Source organism: Megalops cyprinoides, chromosome 6 (genome assembly GCF_013368585.1).
Source record: "Megalops cyprinoides isolate fMegCyp1 chromosome 6, fMegCyp1.pri, whole genome shotgun sequence".
Lineage (NCBI taxonomy): Eukaryota > Metazoa > Chordata > Actinopteri > Elopiformes > Megalopidae > Megalops > Megalops cyprinoides.
In genome coordinates, this window is record NC_050588.1 from 2,760,065 (window position 1) to 2,781,871 (window position 21,807).

At 42.4% G+C, this 21,807-nt stretch overlaps 1 protein-coding gene and 1 pseudogene across 3 annotated transcripts; both read right to left on the bottom strand.

Annotated features, from left to right (window-relative positions):
- Nucleotides 1-1,743: 1,743 nt before the first annotated feature.
- Nucleotides 1,744-10,240, bottom strand: LOC118778828 (ADP-ribosylation factor 3). Of its 3 annotated transcripts, none has more exons than XM_036530576.1 (5): nt 10,202-10,240; nt 6,237-6,510; nt 5,771-5,881; nt 4,509-4,633; nt 3,773-3,934 (listed from the first exon to the last, which is right to left on the bottom strand). In XM_036530576.1, exons 2-5 carry the CDS (start codon nt 6,382-6,384, stop codon nt 3,773-3,775), a joined length of 546 nt encoding a protein of 181 aa, XP_036386469.1. In that variant the 5' UTR covers nt 6,385-6,510; nt 10,202-10,240. The 3 variants fall into 3 exon arrangements, with proteins under 3 accessions (XP_036386471.1, XP_036386469.1, XP_036386470.1); XM_036530577.1 differs by lacking the exon at nt 10,202-10,240 and adding an exon at nt 9,985-10,191; XM_036530578.1 differs by lacking the exon at nt 10,202-10,240 and having other exon boundaries at nt 1,744-3,934; nt 6,237-6,384.
- A 1,970-nt stretch (nt 10,241-12,210) lies between these two features.
- LOC118778871 lies at nt 12,211-20,745 on the bottom strand (annotated as a pseudogene).
- Between the last annotated feature and the right edge of the window lie 1,062 nt (nt 20,746-21,807).

Below are 21,807 nucleotides of genomic sequence, written 5' to 3' on the forward strand. Positions count from 1 at the left end.
GCCCACAAATGGACGATGCATCATGTTAAACACATCAAACCCGCAGAACAACAGTACAGCTGTACAGTATTTCCTTCTGGTCCTTATGTAATAAATAAATACATACATACATACAGTGCAAATGCAATAAATTACATCATTAACTAATTAATATATAACTCCTAATTCATTTTCAGCTGGGTATTGGGCTAGTTCCCTGAAGCATCATCAGTCCAACTAAACATTTTAGCATGTTACAAAATGCACCTAGGGTGGTTTTCCAAACCCTGTCTGTCAATCACTCAATCACATGTATTTGTTCTAGTTTTTACAGCTGTATTCTCACAAAGCCCTGAACGGAGTCTGTTTTCCTGAGGGAACAGAAATAGATCTTAGAATTTAATGAGTCAATCCAATTAGAACTTAAAATTTACATAGAATCTGGTGTAAAATGACAATTTTGAAACCTTGAGGGTTTGAGGGAATTTCAAGTGGGATGCACCACATACACACCACATAGACTATAGCCTATGTAGACGGTGTCTGATGTGTGGGGTGCAAGATCACCCACCCTCTCTGCACTCTTCTCTCCTGAGAAGTACTCTTGCTGTCCTTTAATGCACAAGGACAGAGGAAGGGCAGGTGGAATATGGTACAGTTTGCCTCTCGGGAAGACCAGACAGACTGAGAGACAGAGCGAAAGAGAGACAGACAGAGATACAGACAGACTGGCAGCCAGGCAGAGAGACAGACAGAGTGGCAGGCAGATAGAGCGGCAGTCACTGGTTTGAACTTGAAGGGGTTACCACATGTTCCTCCACATTCCCTTCTCTGGGAATCACGACAAAACCATGGCATGCTGCAGGTCATGCCTGGCATCACAGACGAAAGCAGTGACAGCATGCACTACAACCTCACGTACACTACCCACAGCAAGTACACAGCATGCAGCACAAACCCTACACGTCCACCGTGTGTGCAGCCAGATCTAAACCAATCTGCCTGGACACAGCTAGGTCACACAATGCCCACCAACTGGCAGAGAACGCTCAGCACTATGAGTGTGTTCAGCCACGAGGAGTCATTCCATATCAAATCACCCAGAGGGTCCCAGGTCACCCTCTCAGATTCCCCTGAAAAAATTCACAGGTGCTCCTATACCAAACTTATGGAAGCTCAGCAACAACACCAAATTTTTGTCAGATCATCTTCAGATATATAAGAATACATGGTGAAAATATGAAAATGATGGTTAACTGCCCACATGGTCAAATGAGGACATGAAAACAAGCAATTTTGAGGAAATTTGAAAGTCAAGCACATTTCAAAAAATTATCCTGACACTCCTATAACAGTAATAAATATGGTTACTGCATACACAAGGCCTAATATGTCATAAATGTCAGGAAAAAAAACTCTGAGTGCTTTATCTAGCATACTGTTTGAGTGAGAAGCTCTCACAGGGGGTGTTGTTTTGTTATGTTTTGAATTTCAGCCATTTTCAGAGCCTTGTAGGAGGAAAAGTACATAAGATATACCAGATCTGATTACATTTTTGAATTCTAAAGTTTCAATGCTGTACATGCCATATCAATGGAGCTATGAATGTCGGATGTTGAAGCGAAAGGCTCGTTTGGCAAAATGCATAAAATTAGTTAAAATTTCAAAGGGCTGCAGTTTCAAACTATTAGAGATACAGACCTAAAATTTGAGATTTCTACATACGTTTAGTATAGGAGCACCTGTGAATTTTTTCAGGGGAATCTGAGAGGGTGACCTGGGACCCTCTGGGTGATTTGATATGGAATGACCCTGAGGCAAACAAGCAGAACCTGAGTAACAAGACAAGGGGCAGAGAGAGCAGCTATACAAGCATGAGTGTGGTTCACCAGGGAAGTTTCCATGGTGAAATACCTTTTCTTCTGCCCACCAAGTGTATAAATCCTGCTGAACCCAGACACAAACTGCATCAGTACAACTCAGGAACAAAAAACAATCCGCACATTTCAATCCAATACATCCCCCAATCTCCTGCACTGTTTTTGTTGTTGGGACACAATCCTTTGTCAAGGGGAAGGGGCAAGAGATACTTTTATTTTGATACAAAATCTGAAGATTAGGTTTCCTATTTCATTTTGGTAGGTAACACTTACACAACACACCTTGTTGGATTAGAAAATACAGGGGCATAGCAGGGGCAAAACTATGAAACAGTATTCTGCACAGACATAACTGACCACAACTGTGCAAAAACCATAAAAGGAAAAGTCAGTAAAACAGAAAAAGAATGTAGTCTGTGACCCTCAATTATGACATCATAATACAATCTCAGTGAAAACATCTCTAGTCCAGCTGTTGTGAACAGATTAGTGTAGCACAAAAAGCACTACAAAGTTTATGGATACATTTTTCTTCTGAGTTTGTTGAGTCTTGTGTTTCATCCTGGCTTGACTGAGCTGAGATTTTGGTTCAGGAATGAAAAATGATTACCTTGAGTCACAGGTCGGAATGACTTTACTGCAGGTGTTTTAGTGGTCTTCCACCAGAAAAACTAATATCACTACTATTCCTGCCTGTACATACTATATTTGGAAGCTTTTTTTTTTTTACCATGTGTGACCTTTGAACTTTTGCAGGTCTGCATGAAGCAGTTTGCATTAAATCCAGAGATATGTAGAGAGGTTTGTATTTACACAGTTCTGTTTCAGCTGACACAAACAAAGCGGGGGTGGGGTTATGGGGGTGTCAGTTAACACATAAACTGCTTTCTTACTGAACTCCAAAACATGACTGGCAGCAAAACAACAGCTGACTGAAATGCTCGAGTTGCCCTGCACCAGGGTTTTCCTGGCCTTGTACCAGGGTCTTTGCTGCAGTGTCTTTATGCTCTGTTAATAATGACTGAGATCATCACATGTCTGAACTCATCTCTGCATGTAGTGAAAGTTTCAGATATGCCTCAAGGTGCCAATACAAAACAAAAAAAGGTGCCTGTAGACTTGTATTCTGATCTTCCTTTCTGGACTGTAGTGCTGGAAACTCACCCTGACTTCATGGTCACAAAGGAAATAGGCATGGACGTCCCATACTGCTTAAGATGAACCATCCCAGGACTCTGCATACACTCACAGCTACATTGTCACTTACCCTGGCTGATTCTAAAACCAAGGCAACAGCCAAGGTTTCACACTAGCATCTGTTGCAAACAGACAAAATAGGCATTTCATCAAGAAAATCATGAGTACTTTTTTAATTACCCCTGGTAAATGTCAACCTGGTGTCAATTAAGAGACAGTAGGCTGTTGTAGGCCCCAGTTTGGGAAACCCCAACCTCCCCCTCTGTTCAGTGCCTTCTAGTTTTGAGGTATGTGGTATGAATAAATGAATGATTTTCCTGTTTTGCCTTTTATGTTACACCATGGGATACCAAATTATGCAGCAATTAGTGAGAACGCAAACAAACAGCAAGACATCTAGGCGAGTCACAAAGCTTTTCTGCCTCAGCACTGTTTGACAGCAGGTTCCCCACACAGAAAAGCCCATGGGTTTCCTCTGGAGGCACCTGTTTCCTTCTGAAACTATATAGAAGCAAACCTATCTTAGCAGAAGAGGAGTGGAGAGAGATGTTGAGCTGTGTGTGTGTGTGTGAGAGAGTGTGTTGGTGGAAATTCACACTGATCTCCTGAGCCCCCAATCCTCCCTCCCATACCCTTGAAAATACAACAAATTGACGCCACCCACCCCACCCCCAAATCCCCAGTGTCCCGCCCCTGCCCCCTGCAGTGGGGCCGCCTCACTTCTTGTTCTTGAGCTGGTTGGCCAGCCAGTCCAGGCCCTCGTAGAGGCCATCCCCGCTGGTGGCGCAGGTGGCCTGGATGTACCAGTTCCGGTGGCGCAGGGAGTGCAGGCCCAGCTTGTCTGTGATCTCAGCAGCATTCATGGCATTGGGCAGGTCCTAGAGGGGGAGAGAGAGACAGCAGACAGACATGAGCCATGTTTGCCACACAAATCAAGTTTACTAACTTCCTATTGGTCATTCAGAAAGATGTACAGTATTGTGCACAGTACTTTTGCTTTGAATGCATGTGCAACTTTACTGGAACATAACGACTCTGCAAACATTTATTCAGTGGGTCTGAACTTTAATACAGTAAAAGACATTCCAGATGCTAAGGGCACAGGGGTACAGATCTTTGGTTTAGAGTCCATGGGAAAGGGTTGCACCTTGCCAGGGGCAGAGGTTGACCCCCCCTTTGGACATCATAAAAGGGAATAGATATAAGGGGGGATGGGGTGGAAGAGGGAAGCCGTGAACAGCTGATACAAGAAGGAAGTGGTAAGTGGGTTTTTTACACCTGAGGATGGGACAGATTCGATGATTGCGTGAGGACAGTCTAAACATTCTCCCCCTGAATCTACATTTGGAACTGCAATAAACATTGGAAAGGGCAAGCACAGGGAGAGGTGAAGTGATGGTAGGAAGGGACGGAGCAGTTGAGGGAGGGGCGGTAGGGGAGGGGCTCTCCTGCCTGCTTGTTGGCGAAGACGAGAAGCACAGCGTCCCGCAGCTCATCCTCAGCCAGCATCCTCATGAGCTCCTCCCGTGCCTCGTTCACCCTCTCTCGGTCATTGCTGTCCACCACGAAGATCAGGCCTGGGGACAGAGAAGACGTCGGGAGCCAGTACTCACTCAGCCTGATGCTGAAGTAAAAGGCTCTGTTACCTTTCAGTTCCATTGTATGCAGTTCCCGCTACAAAATAACCCAGCACAAATGCACAAAACTAGACTTTATTTTGGGAAACAATGATCAAATGCATCTGCTTACATTAGATACCCATTAGCTCCACTGTTGGTGGACCACAGCTGGTAAGCCCTGTTAAATGTAATCCTTAAAACAACTTCCTTTCAGCATATTTCAAGAGACTAATTATTGAGTAAAACCACTGTACTTGACTGCCAACATCATCTGACAGTCACAGGACATTCACATGCTGTGGACTGCCTGATCCCACCAAATATAACTTTACTATGCCTTCAGTATAACTTCAATTTGTTTGAATTAATGTCATACACACTAATTTTGTATATACCTTCTGGGTATTCACCATAGTAATTCTTGTTCACATTTTTAATTTCATACTTTAACTTCCAGCAAAATGTAAACACGTGAAATATTTTTTAACTAAATATTTTTTTATTATTTTTTATGGCGCTGTTATTTCTTTCTTGGTTGTTCTTTTTAATGGTGTAACCGAGCTAAACCGTCTCGCACACAGGTGCATACCAATGCTCCATACATCCATTCACCCTCACTAGAGCCAAACGGATCAGACTTTCATTCATTCACCCTAACTAGAGATGAATGGATCAGACTCTCATCCACTCACCCTCATTAACAGCTGTATGAATCAGACTCTCATCCATTCACCCTCATTAACAGCTAAACGAATCAGACTCTAATCCATTCACCCTCATTAACAGCTAAATGAATCAGACTCTAATCCATTCACCCTCATTAACAGCTGTATGAATCAGACTCTCATCAATTCAACCTCATTAACAGCTGAATGAATCGGACTCTCATCCATTCACCGTCATTAACAGCTAAATGAAACGGACTCTCATCCATTCACCCTCATTAACAGCTGAACGGATCAGAATCTCATCCATCCACCCTCACTACCAGCTAAATGAATCAAACTGTCATATGTGTAACCTTATTAACAGCTGAATGGATCAGAAGCTTTCCAGTGAGAGGTGCACACCGAGGATTTCGAGAGCCTGACTCACCCTGTGTGTTCTGGAAGTAGTGCCTCCAGAGGGGCCGGATCTTGTCCTGGCCGCCCACGTCCCACACGGTGAAGCTGATGTTCTTGTACTCCACTGTCTCCACGTTGAACCCTGAGCCAGGGAAGAAGCACAGCACTCAAATTCAACGACACAGAAAAAGACACTGGAAAGGGTACACGGAGTTGCTCCCCAACAACTTCGCATTCAAAAAAGTTACACAACAATAGGAAGGGAGATGCTAAGTCCAATCCAGGGAAAAGTGCCCCTGAATTGGGTGCCCTAAGGTTGTAACTCCTGTGACAGCAGATTATCTTGTTTGAATGACTTAAGATCTGAAACAGACTTACAAATGAACCCCATCTTGGTAGAAATCCTCAAAGTTCAAGTGCTATGTTCATCACAATTCACCTTTCATGCTGCTTGCTACCATCAGATGCTTGTACATGGATGTGTTTTTATGGCGTACCAATAGTAGGGATGGTGGTGACGATCTCCCCCAGCTTCAGCTTGTACAGGATGGTGGTCTTCCCTGCTGCGTCCAGCCCCACCATCAGGATCCGCATCTCCTTCTTCCCAATCAGGCTCTTTAGGAGGTTCCCGAATATGTTCCCCATGATGGCCACTGTGCCTTTCCTGCAATGCTTGGATTCAGGATCGACAGCAGCTCCCAGCAAAAACCACTGGTTCTTAGCAGGCCCTTGCTCGTCAAACAAACTTGAGATTTGGATGCAGGCTGAGGGCTGCAGTAGAGACAAGCAAAGTTACAATAATTATGGCTGGTGGTGACACTCCTTTCACCCAGCTAATTGGCTCTGTTTCAGAGCCTTGTGCCATGGTGTCAGTCCTATTTCTTGCATAGTGTGAAATTAACAACTGCCAGGCTACAAATGTGGGCAGATTTTTTTGTTGTGGGTTAAAGTTGCAGGGTCGCTAGCCACTGTGTCATTTTCTAGTTGTGAAATCTTGTAAACCAGGTTCCGAACAGTACATTGCATTGGAAAAAGGGGAACCTCTCTCTGATTTTGAATGGCTGTGTGAGTAAGTTGGATTCTGACTTCATTGATTCTTTAGGTATATAATGTCTGTCTGGCTAGCTAGTAGTAGTGGCTATACCTATCTAGTAGTAGCAGTAAACACTACTGAGGTATAGCTGTCAGTTGTAAGGTTTTCTTGCTCGCTAGATATTTTACCTAATCATATACAATCCTGCCACCATACAGGTGTGTGCCTTGCAGGACCTAGTTAAAATGTTGATTCTAGCTTGATCTGCAGTACATTACTTTGGCTGGTGAAAAATCTGACTGATTAATTTTTTCACTTACCAGCCACCCTGCCTAGTGGACCAAAAGGTTACTTTCGGACCCTGTTCCTGTTTGTTTTAGAATATGACATCTTGAAGCAGGAAGAGTGGTTCAAAGATAAACATAGAGAGGAGCAAGTGGGCAATGAAGCACCTCAAACATTGCTGAAAAGACATAAGGGTATATGACTATCAAGCACAAACTATGGCTTAAGGTGAACAGTGGTGATTTACAAACCTTTGACGCACTGTGGTCAGAAAAAATGGTGGCTTGATTAATTCATGATGTACATGAAAACCAAAGATTCCTACTTGCAATTTTTTTCTAACATATAATGTGAATGTAATCTTGAGACATCTATTCTAATGTACAAACTAGTAAATAATATTAGATCATCTAGAAAATTAGCTAGAGAAAGACAACTTCAGTAGTGAGAATAAAGCTATTACAAAGCAGGTTACCAACTTGCTGACTGCACGGTAGCATGAAAGGTGATACAATAACCACTGATGTATATATTTTGTTTTTATAGAAACATTTATAGAAACACGATACATCAACAAATAGATACATTCCTAGTCCAACCAATCTTACAACAGTGTGCATACTGACTGAGTGTGCAGTCTGACTGTGAACCTCAGAATGGACAATGGCCACAGTCTCTGCCACTTCTGAACAGCTAATCACAATGCACAAATCTCTCTGCATGACCCCATACTTTCAGTCTTTCAGGCTGATAAAGGTCCACATCAATATGCCATGTTTTTCTCCATCACAGACCTTTTTCCACACACATACACATAGACTTTCACAAGGCAACAGTTTGACGCCTGCATGCATCACTGATGAGCGAACTCAGGAACATTTCTCTCACTCTCTCTCTCTCTCTCACACACACACACAGAACTCTGATTCTGCCAGAGCTCCAAGCTGAATCACAATCTGTTCGATCTTCCCCTTCACATCCCACCCAAGAACGCACACATGAAATGACATGCGTGCACTCACTCACATATAAACACATTTCAGAATTACTCTGTTACACACCAGTTCACACAACTAGTAGCCATGCACTTACGCAGTCAGGCCATCTCAGTGTGATCTGTCTGATTAAACAGCTTCTTTATCTAGGTTTATGCAACATTTACCCTAGCTGCAGTACAAATGAACACCTCCTCTGAATCTTCAAAACATGGTAGGTACATTCAATTTCTCATACACCAAAAACATTAAACCACTCCATCTAACTATACACTAACATTAATTCACTTCTATTAGCCATATGCAGTGTGACAGCCAAGGACAACAGTGACTAAAGACACAGGAATACGCTCAAAAATTAGACTACTTGGAAGGGTGGTTTCAGCTTTACAAAATCTTTGTTATCTTAAAGCTTGAGTAACATGTTATTCTAATATTCGACAGAGCCAGAAAACCAATTCATCTTTAGCATATGAAGGCACTCTTTGCCAAGTCACACATTTGCAAGAATATAAAAAAAAAAAACTTTCAAATCTCAAACAGTAAGAACTGTGAAGTATATATGCATTAAAGAGAACATTACCAGGTCTGGCTGTCAGTCCACTCTTTCTCTCCCTTTTCTCTGTCTCTCTTTCCTTTCCTTTCTGTCAGCCCATCAATAAGTATAACAAGTGCAACTGCGACCCTGCGCCGAGCCAACCACGGAACTGCATCACTGAACAGGCCATATTTGGATGTGAAGCTCCTGGCATTACTTCCCAAACATCCAGGGTGACTGACTGATTAAAGCTTCGTGTGGCCGGCTATGGAATTCCGTAATTCAAACTGAGTGATGCTTCTGACTCAGCCTCAAAGACCGCGAATTTTCTACACAAGATAGAACAGAAAGTATTTCCAAATATTTCACTAATTCACTAGAGTTCACTAATAGACGTGAAACTCGCAGGACTGTGCTGAATACCCACCACCAATTCCGCAGGTGCGTGAACGAGCAAGGGCCTTACTGTTCAAATCTGACCAGGCTCTTCAACTTATATGCATCACATGGCGTTATAAACACCATTAATTTAGTTAACCGAATAAAAAAGAGATTCTTCATTACATGTCACATTCAAGTAATATTAAATTTGCTTTAATAATGGAGCGACGTTAGAATTACATTTGATACTGGAATGCTGTCTGTCTTTCACCTGCCACAGTATTGATGTAGTATTAATATTTAGCACAATCAATTTTTACAATGTGACTGATAATTACGTTTGTATACACTGTCCACGGAGTGCAAACAAGCTAATTCATGATTTCGTCACTTAGATCACATAACGTTAGCTTTAGTTTGCTGTGTCAGATTTCAAGAAGAACTGTTAGCTAACCTTAACCTGATGCGAAACAGGGGACAATTACGGGATAGTCGTGCGTATACGAAGCGGTCAATTCTCAGATGAGTGACTCATACACATCTCGTGTCCATCGTCCGTGAATTTTATTTTTCTCCACCTTTTATCTGCGAATCGAACTAACTGTGTCGGTATATACATAACGTTACTGTTATTTCAGTATCGCTAAAGCTACCCATCTTATGTAATTATGTTACCCATCCTATCTGAGTATCACATTCCAGTAGGATGTTTTTCAGGCTAGCGTGCTGGCTGATTATCCAGCTAAACAGACAGTAAGCTAAGACATTAGGTAGTCCGCAAGTAAAAAGCACCATAGTTTGGTAGCTAGCCTTCGATATATTGCTGTTTAACGGAAACTAATTATCTAGGTGATCATCGATTCGTTTTCGCACATAGCAACCTTTTAACGTTACATGCTAATCTAGCAGACTAGATCTTTTTCAAATGTTATCGATTTCACCACTCACATAACGCAGCGCGCTAGCCATACAGCTAGGTAGTTTGAAATCCGGTTTACAAGGTAGCTACCTACCGCAGACACCACTGTCTTCACACTAATCCACCCCCTTTTTCATCCGTTCCGACGCCACACACAACAGCAACTAGCTAGCCAGCTACTTATCACCTCCTTCCAAACCCGCCAATACAGAATGCAGCTCAATCTGTATATTCAGAAGTTCAACATGTTTACATATAGCACAGTATTTATAAATTATTTTAATGTTCATCAACGCCCCATCTTCACTCACCTCGCAACGACAGCTCTAGCTAGCTAGCCGAATTAGAGCGCACAAGGAGGGTCTCGCGATATTTCCAACAGGGTACTGCATTGACAGACAGAAAATTGTATCATCTCGCGATAATAATCCTCATGAATATGGAACCGTAGGGACTAATCAGCAGCAAACGTCGCCACATCGACAAATAGATGTGATTCATTTCATCCCAAATTTCTAAAGTGGACATGTCTGCTGGCGCGTTTCGCATTTGTTCTTGTCGGATAGCTATATGTTACCAACATCAAATAGCAAATAATGAAAGGGGGTAAGTTAACAGTAAGTAATAGCTCAAGAAATGCTAACCAGGGTAAAGAAACTGGGAACAACCTGAGCGCTAAAGATTGACTGGATAAAAAGACTGGATAATCACAACTGTACGTAAGTTAAAATGAAAGTGTATTTGCAGTGTAGGGGGTACTTTAAAATTGGCCTATATCTATATCACCCCACAGAAATTGATTAAAATTGGTCCCTTCACAAATGCCAGTTTAATATTTTTAAAATGATCAGACAGACAAGACAGATTAACTGTCCCAGCAAGACTGACAGTGTGTGAGTTAGCTAGTCCCACATCAGAGGTTAAAATGATGATGGACTAGGACAGATGGATTGGCTGATGTTTATCAGATGTTTATTTTGTACAGATCACATTGCAGTTGATGTTCGTTTTCCCCACTCCTTGTCACTGTCTCCCCTTTTCCCCTTCTCTCTCTATCTCTTTCACATATGTGCAGACAGACACAGATGATTGTGGTTGAGATGTCCCACCCTGTGCAAAGTGCTCTTGTATATACACTAGTGTCCAAAGTTATTGGGACACCTGGGCATTTTGTGGTTAAGTGTGGATGTGTCCATGTAGCTATTAGTTTTATCACTCGAACCTAATTTATGGTGTGGCGAAAACAGTTACATGTTTTGGCAACTATAAACATTTTCAGAACATCTCTTTATGTGGTTGGCACATGATTGCCCGATGACTACCCTTAATTCCAACATTTTAATAATTGTATGATGTTAATTCTGCCAAACAAACTGACAATTCCATGACATTAACTTAATTTTAAAAGGTACCTACATACTTATTGAGTGCAGACAAGTGAACAAAAATGACCATCACTTCAATTAGGCCTGATTGAACGTTGCCCTGCCCCCTAATTGAACACTCATACTGAAGCCTATATAAACCTAACAAGGTTGGAACATGGTCACAGAAGATGAAGCTGAAATTGACATTGACATAAATATGACTTTCCCAATGTCTGATGGAATATGCAGCAAAAATATTGTGGGTTTTCAGAAAAAATTTTTGGACCCCAGTGTAGGTGCTCGTTATATTAATGCTAATGGAATGTTTGTCTTTCTCTGATAGTGACAGCACCTTGATACATATTTCCATATTTACATTTACATTTACCTTTATTTATTTAGCAGACACTTTTATCCAAAGCGACTTATAAAAGTGCATACAGCAAGTATAGCGACAGTACGGGGACAGGATGTGTCAGTTCCAGTTCCACAATGAGGCAGTTCTCAGCTGAGAGCAAGGTCTGTTTGAAGACACAGTACTATCAGATTTGTACATTCTATTATATCTACATTATATTCTATTATATCTACATTCTATATATTTATATTTCTAACAATTTCTTTCTTTGCATCCATTTGTCTATCATGACACATCATGGCACGAATCCTTCCCTCCGCTTGTCGACTTACTCACAGGATGGCTCCTGTTGTGCTGGTAGTAGTGTGTCACCAGATGTCAGGGGAAGCAGTGTGATGTATGAGGACAGGGATAGAGAAAGATGATCAGAAAAGGTTGGTAAGAGAAGGAGGGAGAGATCTTTGGCTTTGCTATCTCTGTGTGTCAAACATGAAGAAGATGACAGCAGGTAACTTCCTTTCACAGCTGCTCCAGAGCACAACAGAGAGAAATAAAAAAGAAATTGGGAGATTCAAATCAAAACAGGAACAGCCTCTCACTCTGACACCCTCTTTTCTTGCTGCTTCTTTTTCTCCACCCCACCCTTTGTGCAAGAGAAGATGATAACATAAATAAGAAAAAGTGGGCTGTTACCCTTGGATGAAGGCTTCAGTTCTTCTGCTGTCAAATGTTTGTTTCTCCAAAGCAGAACACTGTGATTGGTTCACATCACCTGGCCACTGAATGAATATGATAGCTCTGCCCATTATTGGGTGTACAAGCCTCACTCTGTCATCGTAACATGTACTGAAACATCTTCCAGTCTTTACCTCCTTCAGCCTGTCAGCGATGGAAATGCGTCATACTCTGCTTAGGACTGTAAGCTTCTCATAAAATCAACCATTGACTTGAAAGCCAGACCAGAGCCCTAGCAATTCATGTGAGTTCAGTAAGTAGTTCAATTAAACTGAGATGTTGAACCTGATGTGCTTTTTGGCCCATTGTAACAGTATGAATTCTAATAAACCATGCACCACACCATGTTTTTAGTCTCATCATGACAGTGTGAACTCTAATAAACCATGCACCACAAGTGTGAACTCTCAAGACTGATGAATCCTGAGCCTCAGTGAGCATTTTTCAGAATAACCCCAAATTATCCTGAGACGTGGCTGTGCACTGAAGGGGCAGCTCTCTCATCATCCATCTAAACACAAAACGTCAAGTTTAAAACCCAGATAGGCAAATAGGAAAGGACACTGCACAACATACTTTTGCCCTTCAAAGATTCACATTACATTAAAAGTGAAAAACAAACATCTGACCCAATCACAAAGCTGCGCTCAACATCAGAACACTTCACAAGGGTCTTTTTTGGTGTAAGCTCAAGGTGGTAAAATACAGGAATAAGCACCTCTTCACAGAGAGAGAAGTGTGACAACAACTAGAAATGTCTGTGCTAATAAAAGTTTACAAAGATATACACTACAGTGTGTACATGTGTGCATTGTAGTAGCAGCTATTTTTATCAGATTTATTCTTGCTGCTGTCCTTTGTCTTCAGGCTGAAAGTGAATGAGGTTTCGACTCAACGACTTGGCTTTTTTCACTTTTCTGCACCAGCCGGAAAGAGAGAAAGCTCATCTCAGATGAAGGGCTGAATCTGGAGGAAAAGCCTGTAAACAAAGGAGCAGAGGAAAACTGGCTAACACCTGGAGGGGGTGGAGGCCTGACTGCGGTGCTTGTAGACCCTCCTGTGAGCGGGGAAGTAACTTGCAGACACTGAGCCACTCAGTGACGCGGCACTTGTTGCACAGCACATAGCAGTACCAGTGGAAGCGACAGTGGCAGTGCTCGCTGTGCGTGTGCCTCAGCGCATCGTGGCCACGGTCGCAGCGCAGTGAGATGCAGCCATCCGCATGCGGACTCGTTTTGTTGTGGATGCGGCCATGCGTGCCCTGTGAGTCAACCGCTGGCTCCCACTCACAGAAGTCAGGTGACTTCTCGAAGCAAAACAACTCCCAGGAGATGCCACTGCGATGCTGCCCTGTGGGATTCATCCTGACACCCCCCGCAGCCTGGGCCCTAGGGTTTGTAAGATTTTAGTCCAAATCCCTAAGCTCATTCAATGCAGCATAAGAGAGCACAAATCCTCACACTTAAGGTATGCAAAATACCTGTATGCATTTGTCTAGATGGCCTTATTGTAACCACAGTTCTACTCACAGATTTCAATTGTCACAAGAAACCGTTGATGGGTGATTGAGAACTGTTCTTGCTAGGAAAGATAATCTAATTACCAGACCTCCTGTATTTCACCACATGTACGCTAATTATTGTCTATCCTGATCAAAGCTCTGTATCAGTATAAAGAATGCTTTCAAATGAATGTTCGGAGTTCAGATTGACTCTGCTGAACCCAGAGTGCGTTTTCACATATTTCTGATGACTGCTGTTCCCATTAATAAAGAAGACTTTTCCGTGAAGATCGAAATTGCACCTTGTTTTTCCTTACAACTGGCAAGCCAGCCAGGAGGGATTCAAAAGAAAAAACCCCGGGGACTGAGGTAAGAAACGTGATTTTTTTCTTTTATGCTGCTGGTTTTATTTAGGGGACCCCCTTGTTTAAAAAAAAACCTAGAAAGGAGTTTTAAGGACAGGGACAATTCTTGGTTTTCATCTTTATTTAAATATGAGCAGGAGGAGTCGCAGGCTAATTCCTTACGATTCTGTAAAACATTCCAAAGTAATTCTAAAGTCCTGTGGGGACAGAGTTGTTTCGGAATTAAATTTCTAACGTAACTGAAACAAAGTGCCTATAAGATCCTAAAGTAACTGGATCTTGTTAATCTACTGTGGTCGAAGTACTGAGGCAGTGATTATAGTTTAAGGTGTTTGAATGGCCCTAAAGTAACTGGACCATGGTAATTTGCTGGGCCCAAAGCACTGGGGCAGTGATTCCATAGTGTAAGTTTCTAAGTAAGTTTCTTCAGTAAGCAACTGAAACTTAAGTGTTGTTGCAAGCCTGACGCACTGCAGCTCTGTGAAGTTTAAAAGTATTACCCGAAGTAGTGTGGTTTTTGTCCGACATACCGTGGCAGAGTTTTAAACTTGTTAGCATTGTTTTTAGTGTGGAAATTATATTCATTTGCGTCCGAAGCACTGGAGCTGTGAATAATTAGACTTACAGGTATCTTAAAGTTACTAGATAACATAATAGTCATCAGAAGGGCCTGACTGTGACTGGCCTACGAAATTCTTACAACTTCATACATAATGGAAGATTTAATTGTTAAATATATTGCTAAGCACGGTTCATGCGGAATCTTCAATGGGATTGAGAACATCATGGATGAGCCCTATGAGAGGGCTGTGTCCCAGTTCGAAAATTATCCCAAAATGCCTAAAAACAAGAAAGGAAGGGTTGCTAATGCGCTTCATGTGATTTTTGCCTCATACAAACTAACAAAAAAAAGGTTAGAGAATGTGGAGTCAGAGAAAGAAGCACTTGAAACTAAAAACAAAGTGCTTCACTCATGAATTGGTGAAAGTATAATGACTATGAAAAATTACCAGGCAGGTGAAACTATTTTGAAGGAGGAAAGAGTACAGTTGAAACAAGAAATTGCAGAACTTAAAACTGACATTTACATGCTTAAGTCATCTGTTGAAAGACTATCTGTTGACTTACAACAAGCAAAAGCAGCATGTCAGTTTATAATGAAAAATGTGACTGAGAGTTCAGTTGAACAAGACAGTTGTAGCCCAGCAAATTCTGCAATGCCTAGAAACAATATTACAGGGTCATCACTAGATTTTCAGAGCAGAAATAAAAGAAATGATGATTTTTGGGAGAAAACCTCTCAGTTGCAAGACAGTTATGATCATTACTCTGACCACACAGTTAGGTTGCCCATGGAGCCAATCCATTCCACTACTACCGCTCACCCAGGTGAGGAAGATAGCGCCGTCACCACTACCACTGTTAGGGTTCTCACCCCCGCGGAGTTAGAATCATTAGTTAAGAGTATTGGGAAGTTTCATCTATCTCAGTGTGATCCTTTAGAATTTCTAGCCAGTTTGGAACAATATATTGATTTGCATAGCTTAACAGATTCAGATGCTTGTGTGGTCCTGACTATGTGTCTCCCACATGCACTGGCAATGGCCCTCCCAGAAAAGGTGCAGATGAAAACTGCTAATGATAGAGAGAGGAAGGAGGCATTGCTTGAGGTCTTGGGGGCAAGAGTCGTCAACTGGGAGAAAATAACAGAGGTTACAATGAGACAAGGGGAGCACCCTGCAGCATTTTCATCTAGGCTTTTGGATGCTTTCCTATCTTACGGTGGCATACCTGATATCACACAGTAGGATCCAATGTTCAAATCAGCTCTGATAGCACAGTGTGATGTATACATGCGCAACGCCCTCATATTACATATAGACTCCAACATGCTATATGCAGAGATAGTCAGGAAAATGACAAAAGTGTATAACTCTCGTATCTGTAACCCCACAAACAAAAGGCCGGGGCAAAGTAAACCGGGGCACATTAGGAGGCACTGTTGGGCAAAATAGGTCACTTCAGAGGAGATTGTTGGTCTAAAGGAGGTGGACAAGGCAAAAGTTGGACAATCCACAAGGAAATGGTCTCATGCGGACCAGCTGAAACCATACAAGAAATCAGATGACATGATAAAATGTTATGTTAGTTTGTCTGTTTTGTCTAGTTATGTTTGTCAAATGTCATGCCCATGTGGGGACAAGGGGGGGGGGGGGGGTGAATGGAGATTATTTCTTCTTGCATGTGTTTTTCAGATCCCAACAACACAAAACAACAACAACAAAAAAGGAGATGTGGCGCACTGTCCTGATGTTAATTCTACCCATTGCCGTGGTGCTGCAGAAGGTCCAGAGCAACAACTAGCTCCCCGGTCCGGCATGCTGACGAGACCGTATCCCGGGGTCCTGATCAACAACATCCAGTGGGTCCATGTTCCAGTACCGGTGAACCTGACGGCATGGTCTCCAGATGTTGATGAGCAGTGCCAGGGAGAAAGAGTGACAGAAATGTACAAGGACCTCCTGACAACGGCACTCCTGAAATACCATAGTGCAGTAGCCACCAGTTCATCTATGGACCAGTCTGCAGAGGAGCTCCAAACTCCTCATCCAACAGGAGCCCCTTTAAGGTGGAAATTATTGGGGTTCATGGATGGTGTACTTGGAGCAACTGGTTGCAATTCTGTCCTGTTAATTCCACTTCATTTTGTATTGCACCCAGCTCATCTTGGTCAATAGGAAATTACCACTTCCCGTCAATGTCAATGTGTCTCAGCAAACCATGTATGTCAAACCAGAAGAAACCATTCCTGAATTTGATTTTGAATTACCAGTGTGACTTTTATCTCTGATCCAGGAAATAATCTGCTTTTCACTCCTACACCAAATCTGTTGTTTTCCAATAACATTCTTAAGGAGTCTCCTTGGCTGGAGTAGTTCTCTCTCTAGTCTTCTATCCTGGTTAAAAGTAGATAATTGAATAAGGGTGGTCTGTCTGTGGTCGGTCTGTGGTTGTAATAAAGCTTCATCGGGCCCGAGGATGTGGTGCTCAGAGTGTTCCAGTGGAAAGAGGTGTTGGTCCAATGACGGGTAAGATTGTCTGTGCAAAGCATGACAACCTAAGGCAGGACAGCACCGCCACTGGAATACCTGGAATGGTTGATGCTTTATGGCATATAAGCATCAAAGGGGGGGACTGTAAGATTTTGGTCCAAATCCCTAAATCAGCTCACTCAATGCAGCATAAGAGAGCACAAATCCTCACACTTAAGGTATGCAAAATACCTGTATTCATTTGTCTAGATGGCCTTATTGTAACCACAGTTCTGCTCACAGTCTTCAATTGTCACTTTGGCCGCAGCTAGCCATTGCGGCAATTGATACTTCTAAAGAAACCGGTGATGGGTGATTGAGAACTGTTCTTGCTAGGAAAGATAATCTAATTACCAGACCTCCTGTATTTCACCACATGTACGCTAATTATTGTCTATCCTGACCAAAGCTCTGTATGTAGAGTGCGTTTTCACGTATTTCTGACGACTGCCGTTCCCGTAAATAAAGAAGACTTTTCCACGGAGATCAGAATTGCATCCTTTTTTTCCCTACAGGTTGAAGGCACCGCTGTTCTTGTTCTGCAAATCAATGAAGATTACAGACATAAACTTCACCTGCAGGACGGAGCCCACAAGGCAGAACTCGGGAGTCTTGTGCCAGCAGGTCTTGAGCCGACAGCTGCCCAACGCACCATGGCACTCACACTTCCTCCTCATGTTGTCCGTTACCACCTATGATTGGTCAAAACTCTGGCCATTAACACTAACATACAACCTAATTTTGTTCAAAGCCACAATCATGTCAAGTCAGTTTATAATAATCTTAATTCTATCTTTGTCCTTCTGTGCCAATGAAGGGATATTACATAATTGAAAGTGTACCGCCCAAAAATTCACTCTCCTAATGAAACAGATGGTTTAGCACAGCACTTGGCTTATCTGACCACTATGTCATGCCAATTTGAAAGGTCCAGACTTTTGAGTGCATTTGGAGCTTCACTGTTGTACTTCATATCCGGAATGGCATGTATCATCAGGATCCATGTTTCTTTAGTATGTAAGATATGAAAATTTAATTTGACCAAGGAAAGAAAGGATCCCCAGAGGCCTTAGATTTTTATCATTTTGAGGGTTCAGTTTCCAAACTATGTTAAGTTATGAGAACTGTAAAGAAAGCCAAAAGGCCTTAGAGTTCATTGTTTTTCTCAATGGCTGCTGTTCTTTTATGATTGGCTGACAGCTCAAAATTTGATTTTGTCTGCCTCAGGTCAAAACTTCTGGCATCCGTGGAATCCTTAAAGTCTTGCCTTCACTTTTTGTCATTTCCCATTCAATCCGTTGACATGACCAGTTTTTTAAAAACAGGGTGTTTCTGTAGTTTTTTGTACTTGTTAATAAGTTCTGCTCATCTTTCACAATTTTTCAGTTCCCATCTTAGTAATGCCAAGAATGGAACATGTCTCATTCAGTCAGTTTCTGGAATTTCTAGAAAATTCTTTCATACCTTACTGTACTGTAGAGTTAGAGCACATTGCATTGTCAACAATGTTCATAACCTCTGGATTTAAATTTTGCCCACTCAGATAATTCAGATTATTTTTACATTCCATCTATTTTTTTACTTTTCCTCTTGTGTTCAACTTTTTGTAATTGCCAATTACACAGTAAACTTGTCTCATCAAGACAACTTTTGCAGGTTTGTGGAAAATCAAAACATGGCAAATGCAATCATCTGATGCACAAACAGGCCAACCACAACTATTTTCAGACTACAAGTCCCATAGTGCACCAGGAAGCAGATGGCAAATGGGTACATGTCCTCAATGTCATCTGAGCACTCCTGGGCAAGTTGCAGGGTGTAGATGGTGGCGTGATGCTGGAGCCCTGGCCGACATTCACTCCGAATGAATTTGTGTAGGCTCCCAGTCATTGACAGCAGATGACATGGCAGGGTTTGAACCTGGGTTGAGGGGTCAGTCTGCACTTGGAACAAGAGCTTTAAATGACTGAACTACTACTACATATGATGTGATTCCTATAAGTAGCATAGTAATGCAGAATATCAAAGTGCTCAAAACTACTACAGCAATAGAGGTTGTAAATAGAAACTGAATGATGATTTATTGGTGTGAGGTACACAGCTTCTTGGCATCAGCAGTGACTACCTGGGCACATAAAAAACATAAAAATCACATAGCTAATTTCCATGTGTATAGTTGTGTTTTTTTCCCAGTTTTGAGTACAAAGATAAAATCTTCCAAGTAAGCACAGCTGATACCTAAACTCCAAAAGCTTCACACTAATAAGTCATTAACAGTTTTGGCTATTTATGTGTGCATCTTTATAGTTTATTTCCACGTAGCATTTGATCAAAGTTGACATATGAGTGGCCAATAATAGTATTTACCATAGTACATGCTGTTTCCTTAACATCGTTATTACTCACAGGCCAGAGGTACAGGTGTGAGCTCTCACCTGTCAGCCCACACGGTTGTTGTGAATCCATATCCCCGGGGGTCCAGCCAGTCCTGGGAGAAGCGTTCATCGAAACGGTCATCATGGCTGCAGCCCCCCCCCCCCCCCCCCACTCCAAGGTGCACTGCAGAGAGGGGGCACCTGCCAAGAGGGGGACAAGGAGGGCGGAGGGGTGGCTGAAGTGCGTATCCAAAGGCAGCCCAGCACAGTGATGGGGGATGATTTCAGCTTGGTGTCCCTGTCCCACTTGAGCCCTGCCGCCCTTCTGCAAAGTCTGGAGCTGCAGCTGCCTGAGCTTGAGGCGGATCTTCTCGTCATCCAGGCGATGCTTTGCCTGACACCCGCAGCCATGCAGCTTCCCCAGGCTGCAGGCCAACGCAACAAGAGTGGGTCACGCCCAGTGCCAGCAGTAACAGCGAGAACGCACTTTACTGAAATCCTGATAGACATATGGACCCTTCAGTTAGGGCACAGCATGCTCCAATCAAAAAACTTGTCCTGTCACATCTCTTACAACTCCTGCTATGCTTCTATGACATCCTCCTGCCATGACTGTAAACCCCAAACAGCCATGCACTCACACCTCTCAACTACTGGTGGCACATGGGTGCTGCTACACTTGCTGCTGCCCTTATTGGTTAAAGAGCTACATTTCCAATGGCCAAACCCCTCCAGACTATTTCCAACAGACTGCAGCTGCTGTTGGCAATATCAATACTGTCCCCTGTCCCACTCACCATGGTTGAGTATGGCACTGTGAAGTGGCAGCTTGCCATGGCTCTCCAGCGAGGAGCAGTTCCAGCGCTGGTCACGGAGCTGGTGCTGGCACTCATGGAGGTCCACCTGGATGCCCTGCACGGCAGAGGCTGTCACGTTAGGACTGCACAAGCACAGCCGCATCTGCCTCTTGCTCAGACCAGCCAGCTGTAAGCACACTGTGTAGGATGTCAGCACCAGCTCACCCATCACTTTCAGGCCTAGGATGTCACTGCAAAGCACCATGGCGAATAGGGTGGGAACAGGGACAGATAACATAGGCATTCAGTGGAGTGCAGATCAGTCAATGCTTTAGTCGTTCCAAAGTGGTCAAAGAAGACTATGAGGACATCTGATTGCCATTAATGACATGAATACAGTTAATGTACTGTGTAGAGGTTTCAGAAATGAACAAGGCTACAGATAGAATCCCACCTATGGCAATTTTGGTATGCTTCAGCAAATTACCTGAATACCTAAAGTGAATGTCAAACTCTATAAACACATAAAATGTGTAACTGTTATCATTATTTGTTTCCAAGATTTACCTAATTTGTTTACCAATTAAGAATTTATCTAAATTGCGTTCGTCATTTATTTTGTTTAATACAAGTGATACTTTTATTTTGAAAGCTCAGTTGCGCGCAAAGCCTGTTGGGCTGCTTTCGCGAGTAAGATTTTAGAAGAGAATCGTCGGCAATCAGCAAGAAGGGCTATTGCAGATTCACGGAGAAGGTTATGCTGTTTTCAACAGATTTCTCAAATATGTAAATAGATTTAAAGAAGACTTAAGTTTATTCCCTTTCTAGCATGCAGCCAGCGAGGTACGTTGTTTGTTTGTATTTTATTTTGATAAAATGTTATTCCACATGCTGTGCATGTTGTTTTGTGTTGAGCTAATATGGTTTATTTATTTTCGTCAATACTGTGTTTAGTTTTCACGGTGGATTTGGAGAAGGCTTCAAATAAACCAGTAGCAAGAAAGCCACTTGTGTCTGCCTGTGCTTGGAGGGAATTACAAAATGATACATGAAAAATAAGTAAGACAGGTAAAATGTTAAACATAATGAAACTCTAGGATGAAAATGTATGCAAAGCAAATGAAAATGCATTGTAGTTAGAGGCCTCAAACAGTAGATCCACACTAAATAGTATATCGCTATTACAGCAGTTCACGACATGTGTGTCCACCACCATGTTGTCATAATTATATGCAAATATGCTATGGCTATGTGGAAATGTGTGGAGTGATGTAAACCGAATCCATCTCCCTTATTATCACTTTATTATAACATTAGAAAATTTGTT